General features: G+C 36.0%; 1 protein-coding gene across 1 annotated transcript; it reads left to right on the top strand.

Annotated features, from left to right (window-relative positions):
• Nucleotides 1-626: 626 nt before the first annotated feature.
• LOC145661185 (uncharacterized) lies at nt 627-1,310 on the top strand. The gene has a single exon (XM_081726635.1). It carries the CDS (start codon nt 627-629, stop codon nt 1,308-1,310), a length of 684 nt encoding a protein of 227 aa, XP_081582761.1.
• Nucleotides 1,311-11,865: the final 10,555 nt, after the last annotated feature.

Raw genomic sequence — 11,865 nt, 5'->3', positions numbered from 1 at the left:
ATTAAAAGGGTCAATTAGGATGACTAACATTGAAATGGAACCAGAAAATAGAATAAAGAATACAGACATCACACCAACTGAGAAAGGACATACAAAGAAGAAAACACTAATCTCATTCACACAGGGAGAACAGAAATATCTGTTTCCACCAAAAGAGAAAAGGATACAAGACAACACGATAACCTCTACTGAAGAAGAAGAGAAAACAATATTTAATGAGCCCAAAATGTTATACCCCAATATGAACCATTTATACAGATTAGCCAAGCTTGAAGATAAAAACATACTGAATGTAGCATTTAGACAACTAGTAAGAGACATCCACGAAAAAGGAAGAACGATTACATATCCGGTCTTAGAAGATATAGATAGATTGGAACTAAGAACGTTTGATCTGCCAGCTAATGGATGGGAGTTGCTAGATCTAATAGATGAGGTATACGAAAGAAGAGGCATCCACTGGGATCTAGAGAATGTCTATAAACAACTGGTAAATGCGCATGGTAGGATTTGTTTCGACTACAGTAAAACGGGGATGGATGCCTACGTTTATACCAAATATGCATAACACGTTAACAACAATTAGAATAGCACAAAACAATTCGCACAAATCGAAAATAGCAACAATGGAATTACGAAGATTTACAGAAACAAACAACATAGATATCTTAGCCATACAGGAGCCATATCTGCATAACAACAAGTTAACAACTTTTCCTGTAACAAGTAAAATCATATACGGAGGTGAAGAACCCCAAGCAGCCACAGTAATAATGAACAGGAACATTGAAGCTTTAAAACTTTCACAATATTGTGACAATTGGATAATCTGTATAGAAATAACGAAAGGAACAGACACCTTTTGGATAGTCAATTCATATTTCCAGTATAGCAAAGACATTGAAATATTTATAGGTAAACTTCAACAAATCATTTGGCAGAATCCTGAAAAGAAAATATTGTTTGTTCTAGACTCGAATGCTAAGAGTACTGCTTGGGGATCACCCTCTACAGATGCAAGAGGAGAAATTATGGAAGATTTCATAGCCCAGAATGGATTAGTAATCGTAAATACTGGAAACAAACCAACGTTTGTGGGCTCCCGAGGAGAATCTTATATTGATATAACACTCTGTACACCAAATTTAGTTGATAACATTACAGATTGGCATACATGGGATCGAGAAACAACAAGCGATCACGAAATAACATTTAACTTGGAATTAAATATACCAAGTAGGAATAAAGAAAGGTTAAACATTAAAAAGATAAATTGGGAAAATTTTAAAAAGAAGCTTACCTTACCATAATTAAACATAGACAAAAGTAGTGACGAATTAGTACAAAAAATTGAACAGGCTACTAAATTGGCAATAGAGGCATCCACTCCTAAAACCACGCAGAGAGTAGGATATGGCGATTTTTGGTCACCTAAACTGGAAAGATTAAGAAATATCGTGCGAGCAAAAAGAAAAAGTTACCAAGCCACAGCAATTCCAAATTTGAAAGAAAGAAGACTCTTAGCTTATAGGAATGCCAAAGAAGAGTATGAAACAGAAATCATAGAAGCAAAGAAAAGAAGCTGGGAACTATTCCTAACCAAAAACATACAGCTTGATCAGTGGGGATTTCCATACAAATTAATAATGAAGAAAATAAACCCCTTGACACTTTGCACGTTAAGAAAAAATGACGGATCTTATACAGTTACTAGAAAGGAAACCATTGAAAATTTAACACGAAAGTTTTTCCCGAATGATATAATGGAAGATGAAACAGAAGATCAGAAACGAATAAGAAGAAAATTCGAAGAGCCGACACAAGTAGAACAGGTAAATAAGGAAGACATGGCAACAAAGGAAGAAATCGAAAATATCATTAGGAAACTAAAAACAGGAAAATCACCAGGATTGGATGAAATACCAAATGAAGTCTTCACGAAAAATAGAGAAATATGGACCCCGTACCTGACAAGACTTTGCAATGTACTACTACAACGGCAAGAATTTCCGGACTCATGGAAAATGTCAAAATTAATAATCCTGCTAAAAAACGAAGACAGGGACCCAACTGATGTAAGCTCATATCGCCCAATTTGCCTGCTAAAAAACATAAGTAAAATATACGAAAAGATTATAGCAAATAGGATTAACAAACATAGGAATATGAGTGAAGATACGCTACAGTTTGGCTTCAGAGCGGGCAGATCAACAGAAGACGCTCTGAATAAGTACATAGAACAAATTCGAATGAGTAATTCAGAAAGTAAATATGTCCTGTCGCTCTACGTAGACATAGAGGGAGCATTTGACAACCTATGGGTCCCATCATTGGTCGATAAATTAGTTAAACTAGAAATGCCAACCTACTTGATAAATATCATTAAACACTACTTTCGGAACAGACGGATCTCAGTACAAATGGAGCAAGAGGAGCTGCAAATTCGTAATGAAAAAGGCTGCCCACAGGGCTCAATATTAGGCCCCTTAATGTGGGACATTTTGATACAACCCTGCCTAGAAAAATTAAATGCTAACGATCTAATAGACAAAATAATAGCCTTTGCAGACGATATTGCGATAATATTATCAGCCAATTCAAGAAGAGAAATAGAAATGAAAACAAATGCAATAGTTGAAGACCTAAACAATTGGTGTCAAGAAAATAAACTAAAATTATCAGTCAAAAAAACAAAATACATGCTTTTCGGTAGAAAATTGAATAGAGGCCCACAAATAAAACTAGGCAATCATAAAATAGACAGAGTTAAAGAATTTAGATACCTAGGGGTAACAATCGATGAAAACCTGAACTATGGTAAACACATTCAAGAAACCGTTACGAGAGGAAATAAGGTGACAAATAAATTGATAACCCTAGGTAAAAATAAATATAAATTGCCTAACAAAATATTAAAATTGTATCACGAAACCCTGCTATGTGCTACAATGACTTACGGATCTAGCATATGGGTGCACAGACTGCTTCAAAACAAGAGAATAAAAGAAAACTTTATCAGACCACAAAGAAACCTTCTGATGAGATTAAGTGGTGCATATAGCACCACCCCCAACAATGCCCTGTGTTTGTTACTTGATGTCAAGCCTTTGAACTTAATAGCAGTACAGAGAGCGGCAAATTATTGGATGAAAAGGAATAATAGAGAAGAGGTAAGGGCACTGTTGGGTGATGTTTTTGAAAGCGCCCAAGAGATTGAAGAAAGAATCAAAAAAATGTGGAATATTGAATGGACGCACTCTGCTAAGTCACAAAGACTTAGAAATATTATACCAACGGTAGAAATCAGAGAACAAATAAAGTTTCTTGACCCAGCCCCAGGACTCACTCATTTTCTAACGGGACATGGTCCATATGAAACCTACCTACAAAAAATACAGGCCAAAGACAATTCAATTTGTGAATGTGGTGAAACGGGAACACCAGAGCATCATATACTCTGGTGCCCCTTTCTCGAAGAGTTATTTAAGGAAAGAGTGGACATAAGACAGAAGACGATAGCTGATATAATGAGAAGCGAGAAAGATTACAATATCCTGAAGAAAATAACAGACCTTTACTCGAAACTAAAAAAAGAACAATTCTATAGAGAAAAACACATAAGAAAAACAAGAGCAGAATGAATGTGGAAGGATGAATGGAATCCAGTTTCTCCTCAGGACCGGAGACTTCAGAACGTCTCGTGGAAGATACTGGAACTCCGTATCTGCCGGGGAGGACGAGTGTGATTGTGCTAGTGCGTCTCCAGGCATAGGTGACTTGGAACGGAACTCCGGACGCACTAGAGTGTGTTTTTGGAAGTGTCTTTCCTTCGGGTGGCGGGTCCATCTGTATGTCCGTGTGCGTGTTGGCTGTGACTATGTCCCCATAGGAGACAAGTTTACTTCGTGAATGACTCAATAACGGCATGTTAATGGAGATTGATCCCTATATCGGCACAGGTGGAAGGATACCTCGGACCAGGGTCCACTCTAAGTACTCTGAGTGGGCCCTGGACCTCAAACCTGTGATATTTGGAGGAAATCTGTTGCAACCACGAGAACATTCAATAAACGAAGGCTCAAGGGACTATTAAGAGGAATGCGGTATGGATTAGTGAAGACTAGTGTGGCTTAGTGTGTTTTGGTGAATGCGGTTTATGTGTCAACTTAGTGTTCTTAGTGCTTTTAATGTGTGAAACGGGCAAAATATACAGGGAAAAACCAGTGTATAATTAGTGAAAGAATTAAATATGATCACAGGAGAGAAACTTGAAATAGCAGGTGAAAACCAAGCTCATACAGGGGAAACCTGAAGATAGAAGAAGTCCATCAAAGTTAATGAAATAACATAGTAAAAAATAAACACTAAATAAACATTAAATTCAAAAATAAATTAAATAAAAAAGAAATAGAATAAATAAATAAATAAATAAATAAAAATTAAAAAACATAATAATCATTGTTAATAAATATGGACTCAACCAAGCTAAGTAAAGAAACAAAGTTTAAATAACTCCAATAATAATAATAATAATAATAATAATAATAATAATAATAATAATAATAATAATGATAATAATAATACTAATATTACGTATAGACATAAATATACCAAAAATAGAAGTAGTTAAACAGTTAGAAGTAACTAACCAAATACTAACAAGATCAAAATCAAATAAATAAAAGTACCAAACAGAGGTAGGAAATGACAACGCAGATCAGAAAGAGTTTAGATGCTCTTGATTTGATTAGCAAACAATTTAGTATCAGAACATGTTAGTGTCAAGATCAATGGTCAAATACCCTGGAAATAGTATTAGTAGATAGTTGAGTATTGCATAGTTTAATATTAGAATATGTTAGGGTCAAGCTCAACGGTTATAGCACTTTGGAAATTACAACAGTCAATAGTTGAGTTTTGAATAGTTTATTCTTTGTTCATTCTCTGTTTTGTTTTGTTTTTGTTTCGTTTTTTTTTTTGTCTCTTGTTTCTTTTTTGTGGTTTCCTTTCCCTCCCTTATTCAAATCCCCTTTCACCTATTCCAAAATGCAAAACAAATAAATTAAAGAAATAAAAGGCAATGATGATAACCCGTGCCGGTTTTAATTTTCAGATACCGGTTCTGAAAGACGGGCCTGAGCCTAAAAAAAAAAAAAAAAAAAAAAAAAACCATTAAAGTATGTCCAAATTTCAACACATGCATTTTTGAGTCGTTTGGACCCATTTTGGTATCTGTGTGTATAGAACAAGAGTTATCTCACTAGTTGGCGATACGCCAGCGTTTCGGCGCATGTCCGAGCATCTTTCCGAGGTCGGTTCGTCCGCTGTTCGCCGACCATCTTTCGGCTCCTTTATTTGTCGGCACGCCGCCAGCGTTTCGGCGTCTTTCCGACAACATTGACCCATCCGCTATTTGCTACCTTCTTCCAAAATGTTTGTCAAGGATCCTCTCGTACTTGTAATTTAATTTTAAAAATTTACTTCTCATATACCATTTACGTGCAGTCCCTTCACTACATTTCTTTTCATATATTTACCTTCTTTATGGTCGGCACGCCATCCGCGTTTTGACGTCTTTACAACAATCATTTGTTGAGGTCGTTCAGTCCGCTGTATGCCGACTTTCTGCCGATTCCGTTTTCGCAAGACATATTTAATGGAATTAGTGTACGCTGGCAAGAAAAACCTTCGGACAATTTCAATTTTTACTTCGTCATTAAAGAAGATAAGGATATATTCATTTTCCGAATTCGACTCGTTGCCACTGGTACGCGATATTCAAACTTTCGCGTAGAAATTTCCGGCAGTGTTTTTTTGCAGTCGTCGTTTGACTGTTTGCCGACTGTTTCGAGAAAGCTTTATACGAAGAAAGTATAAACCGTAATTCGTATTTTCAAACAACAAATTAATTTCTAACACTCTTTGGTTTCTTTCGGTGAACGACTCTCTTTTTGCTCGTCGCGGTCGGAAATCACGCGGAAAGAAGTCGGTATTTGGCGCCGGCAATCCGACCGCGGCATTTGGTCGCCATGGAAAATTGTCCGACTGTAGGCGGCAGGATCCTGATGGGGTAGTCTTTACGACCGAAGCGGCCATTATTGGCGCAAATTAATATTTTGTATTTTATGTTGGACATCTCTAATCAATATAGGTTATTTATCGAATGATTACAAGTACATTCGTACCACTACAGAAGTTTGGATGTATAGGTGCATATATTCGGTTTGTGAATGCTCATAGAACTAAGAGTAACGGACTTGCCTTATATGAATGATATTCTTATTTAGCCATTCCGTGTATTTATTTACCATCATATGTTGGAAGTCATGATTTAATTTATTTTAAATTCAATTATTTTGTAACTCTTTCATATGGTCAAATTAGCTGCAGTGCCTCCCAAATTGAATTGTTTATTGATATGATTTTGTCTAAAGTAGTTTTGAAATTTGCCAGATTGTACGTTTCCTTGAAAGTTTTACACTATTCTAGCGTATTTTATTCCGTTAATCGATATATGAATATCACATATCACTAAAATCTTTCCGATCTTCCTCTGAAAAATCTCCCAACCCTAGTGTAAAATGTATTTGGAAATTGCACTAAATACATTTAAGACATTTGTTCTGTTTCAGCTGTGGCGCGTGCTTCCATGATTTGATCCCAGTTTGTGCCAAGTGGGCTTTTCAGTGGAAAAACAGCGTGTGTATCGGGGTTCTCTCGTTTCCTTCGACTTTCTTATTTTAAGTTGAGAAAAAGTTAAGCAGATAGTGTTAAAAACATTCCATAACACTGGCCGAATTGAAAGACCACCAAGAAAACCATGAATAACTGAAATAATGATTGAAAAGACAGAGGAACGCAGAAGGTCGAAAACCACGGACATCAAAGAATACATAAGGCTGAATAATGAATTTAGAAAAACAAGACAGACAAATCCAAAGGATAGTACATGGAATAGATATGTGAAGAAATAATGGAATTTTAGTGACGCGGTACATACGGTATAATGTATCAGAGTATGTAAGAATTAGGAGGAAAAGCTAAGAATAGTATACGCACTTACGGAATTTAAGATCAACAAGGTAATGTAGTCATTGACCAACAAAGGATCTTAGAATTTGAGAGGAATACCTAAAGGATCTGTATAATCAGAAGAACTGTCCCAAAAGTATTGCGATCGAAGGATAGGAAAAGATCGATGAACATGAAAAAGGACCCAGTATATTGAAAAGTGGGAGTAGTATTTAGTTCGTTCAATAATGATTGGCACTCCCCCCTATAACTGGTGTCAAGTAGCAGTTTGAAATGTTTGTTGATCTATGCATTAAGATGGTTTTGTTTCTTTCCGTAGGTAGCACATTGTAGCAGCAGTTGCTCGAACTTGCCAGGGCGCTGGTGGACAGTGAAAAGACAGCATGGAAGAAGACACACATGGGAAACGGTGGACAGTGTGATTTCTCTGGAGGGAAGGAGTGAATACTTTAGACATCCACAACAGATTATTAGCCGTATGTGGGGCACAGCACCAAGTCGCAGATCCGTGTTTCGTTGGGTATCCGAATTAAATAGAAGGTAAATACAGTGCTACAAAGAACAAAAGCACTGGGCGTCCTGCAACTGCACACAGACCTAACAATACCGCGCGAGTGAATGATTTGATAATGTAGCACAGGAGAATCATGTTTCATGAACTAGAGAAAGAAGCAGGTGTATCACGGGGTTCCCTATACACTATCATTCATATGGAATTAAAGCTGCACAAGGTGTGTGCACAAATGGTGCCTCATGACCTCAGCGTTGCACAGAAACAACGACGTTTGGAGATTTGCCAGCAGTTGATGCAACAGTACAGTGAAAATTCGACCGAGTTCTTTGAGCGTCTGGTCACAATGAAAGAGGGCATGAGAGGTTAAAAGTTCAACACAAATGATGAACTCCTCGCATTTGTCCGCCAGTGGCAGAGAGATAACCCCAAAGAATGGTTTGCTACACAAATAAGGAAGCTTCCAGTACGGTGGTAAAGGTGCAAAAATATTGCTGGAGAATACCTCTAAAATAATCTGTAATCGTTTGTTCAATAAATGGTTCCTGTGAAAACAAAATAATTGTAGTGCCAATCATTTCTGAACAAGTACAATACAAACTATCAAAGATATGCGAAGGAGAAAGGCCACTGCAGACAATGACATACCAGCAGATTTGCTGAAAGGATTAGGAGACAATATAATGGAATTACTAACTTCACTTATTAAAAAGTGAGTGGAAAGTGGACAAAGCATTTTGTTGATGTTGCAAGAGCTGCATTACCCTTGAGAAAGCGAGCAAAGAAGTGCAGTGATCACAGAATCATTAGCCTAATGGCACATACTGGTAATATTATTGCGCACATAGTCAACAGACGCCTGGAAAGTAAGATAGAAGAGATGTTGGATAAAGATCAATTTGGATTCTGAAAAGAAAAGAGCACCAGAGGTTCTGTTGGGCGGATCAGAATTATGTCATAACAAATTCCTGACGTGAAGGAAGAGTTGTGTTTGTGCCTTATTGTCTTGAAAAAAGCTTTGAATCGTTTCAATTGGACCAAACTTTCAAACTGCCTAAAAAAATCTGGTTCAACTGGAGAAAACGACGACCTATTTGCAAGTGTTCATAGCACAACGAGTGAAGTTTGCTTGAAGCAAGGATAAACCAATATTGTGGAGATTGGAAGAGAAGCCAGACAAGGATGTAGTTGAATACTTCTCATTTTAGCTTTGGAACTTCTTGTATACAATAAAAGACAAACTCTGACCAAAGCATATACTATTTAATAAATAATATAAGTACAGTTTCCGAACATTACCTTTGCCTTCATCAGACATTATCTTATAATGTGTCTGAGGAAGGCAATGATAATTTGGCGAAACTATAACTCAATTATTGATTATATAATATATGCTTTGGTCAGAATTTGTTTTTCATTGTGTACAAGGATGTAACATATCACCCCAATTATTCAATATTTAAATTGAATTTCTAATGAAAGAAGTGTGTAATGGGAATTGGAAATTTCAAGATTAAAGGGAGATCATTAACAAGGTCGGGTATGCAGAAGATATGATTATTATATCCTAGGTAGCTAGATACGATGAACGGCTACACAAGATGATGGACAAAATAGTTGACACTTAAAAACAGTATGGAATGGAAGTAACCGTCGAGAATTCAAAAGCCATAAGAATATTCGATGGAAACCCGCTCATACGAGTAAGAGTAGAGAAAAGAGGTAGATAATCTCAAATACATTGGCAGAGAGTGACTACAAACGTTTACTGCCCATCGAGATAAGGTCAAGAATTCGCGTGGCAAAGAGATATTCAACAAAAAAGAATCACTCTTAACTACCGGGCTTAATATTGGACTAGGGAAGAGGCTAGTCAAGTAATATATATAGAGTATTACACCATATGATTCAGAGATTTGGACATTACGGAAGTTAGAGAAGAAATATTTAGAGAGCTTCGAAATGTGGTATTGAAGGAATATGGAGAAGATAAAATGGACGAAGATAGTAACAAACTAAGATGTGTTAAATCGGGTAGGAAAGAAGTGGACGCTTTAAACCAGCACCTTTTCTAGAAGGTCCAATTGGATTGGACATATCTTGTGAAGATTTTTTTCATACTGTTATAGAAGGATAGATGTAAGGAAAGCAAGGAGCAGGAAGGAGAAGGACACATCTGATTTTTACTTTAACAAATAGAATAAAGTATTGTGGATTTCAAAATAAATTGAAGATTGAGAAACGTAGAAGACACGTTTCCAGGACCTAAGAAAAATCTCATTAGCCCAAAAGCTTACCAAGAGAAATAATAATAATAATAATAATAATAATAATAATAATAATAATAATAATAATAATAATAATAATAATAATAAGGAAATTATTCTCCCCTTCCGAACATCACTGTTTCCCATCTCATTTACAAAATTTTCCAGTAAATGGTTCACAGTGAATAATTGATCATTTTAAATAAAATTAACCAGTACTACTCGTAGACTGTCCTTTGGAACTCAGAATTAGAGAAGATATTCGAAGTGATGAATTTATAACCATCTCCCTAAAACAAACACAACCCCCTCAATAGTTATAATCGTTCTCGTCGGAGGAGATACGAGTTAGTTTTAATGCCATATGGCTATTCTTAGTTTTAGATAAAATTTCAAATAATTTTTGGACGAAAAATCAAATTAGTTGAAATAATTGTCCCCTCATAATTCTGATGACGCTCTGTGTTTCATGCTATACCCCTCTGGGCACCTGTGCATCAAACCAATGTCATACCCAAATATAGGCATTACCTTGCCCCTTCTAATTACTATTTGTTTCGGTCCGTGTCGTTCTTTCTGAATTCACGATGCTTTATAAACATCGAGGAAGTGAAAACAACAGTGATTGGCTCGTTTGCTTCTCAGGACAAGACAAGATATTGGCGAAACGAGGAAATATGAAGGGAGCCCCATATGGTCCAATTTAAGATGCTATAGGCATATTTCGGGTGTTAATTTGCTTTAATTGTGCTGTAATAAATACAGGTATGCTGTTTAAAGAATATTGCTAAACTTATGATATCCTTATATTATACAAAAACGTTAAGTTTAAGCGTTATTGTTAACGTTGTCTCTAATATAATGGAAATCGACTTTCGTTTTTGCTATTGTGTGTTTCTGTGACTTTCTATCCTTCGCTGAGTTGCAAAGTGTGTAGTACATTAAGCACGCTGTTCATCTTATAAATATTTGAATATACACATTTGTTATTTTTTGTCAATATATAAATGTTTAACTTATTTTATGAGATTTGTATTTATATTAGAATCTTAATTCCACTTTGAAATTACCAGCATTTAACTATATCTTTAGGAAACCATAATCAATATTATAAAGATTTTGTATTCAAAAAAGTGAAGAGTGAAAAAGAAGAAAAAGAATAATGGATAAAAAGTAATGGTAACACGATTTTTTAAAGTTGCATTGATATTATGTACTAAGCTTGTAGGGTTAGTGTTAAATAAAGGGAATTGTAATAATTATGATTATCATTTACAATCCTTCCTTTCTCTTAATCATGGTTTGGTCTCCTCTTATACAAACACTAGAGCTGCATCACTATATGCTCAGGAAATTCATTAGTTGTAATGTTCACAGAATTAGTGAATTCCAAAGCAATCGAAAGTAATTATAACAGCTATGCAGATTATCGCAAAGATGAAACTCAAATTCTATCTCAAACCGATCAGAAAGAGACACCCAAGACGTTGTCTTAAAACAAACTTTTGAAGTAATTTATTGCGCTACGAAATTCAGCACGAGTTTGAAAAGTGAAATTGAATGCCGGCTAACATTTTTAGCTCTTTGTTCAGAGTAGGGCTACTATTATTACATTCTGTTAGTACACAAATGGAGAGATAAAATATGGAATCGTATCTTAACCTCACTTGGCAGAAATGTTCACCTTTTAGTTATGGGACGGCAAGGAAGGAGTGACTGTTTTAGGTGAGACTGAAATTCAGGTACGTTATTTTTAACATCATCCATTGTGCACCAAGGCTAAGCAATGTTGTCATGAGGAGGTGAGTTATAACGGTGAGGAGACGGGAGAAACCTAAGAAAACTTATGCACGCGTTGTTTGTTCACCACGAAGTTAACTTAATGCGGACCGGAATTATACCAGGGACCTATACACAGGGCCTAAACGCTTTACCACCGATTCACTGCGCTCCACCGGAAAGGTTTTCAACACAATAAAAAGATGTTTTACCAACACTTAATACTCACGAATGAACGTATGACGAGACGATCAGCAAAGATAATACCTTTTAAGT

The sequence above is a fragment of the Thermobia domestica genome, chromosome 9, assembly GCF_964235325.1.
Source record: "Thermobia domestica chromosome 9, izTheDome1.hap1.1, whole genome shotgun sequence".
Lineage (NCBI taxonomy): Eukaryota > Metazoa > Arthropoda > Insecta > Zygentoma > Lepismatidae > Thermobia > Thermobia domestica.
Note: the sequence above shows the minus strand (reverse complement) of the source record. Positions and strands in the feature narration are given on the sequence as shown.

Bases quoted from the DNA above. Each gene is read 5' to 3' on its own strand.
- LOC145661185 (XM_081726635.1), top strand. From the start codon at position 627: ATGGAATTACGAAGATTTACAGAAACAAACAACATAGATATCTTAGCC.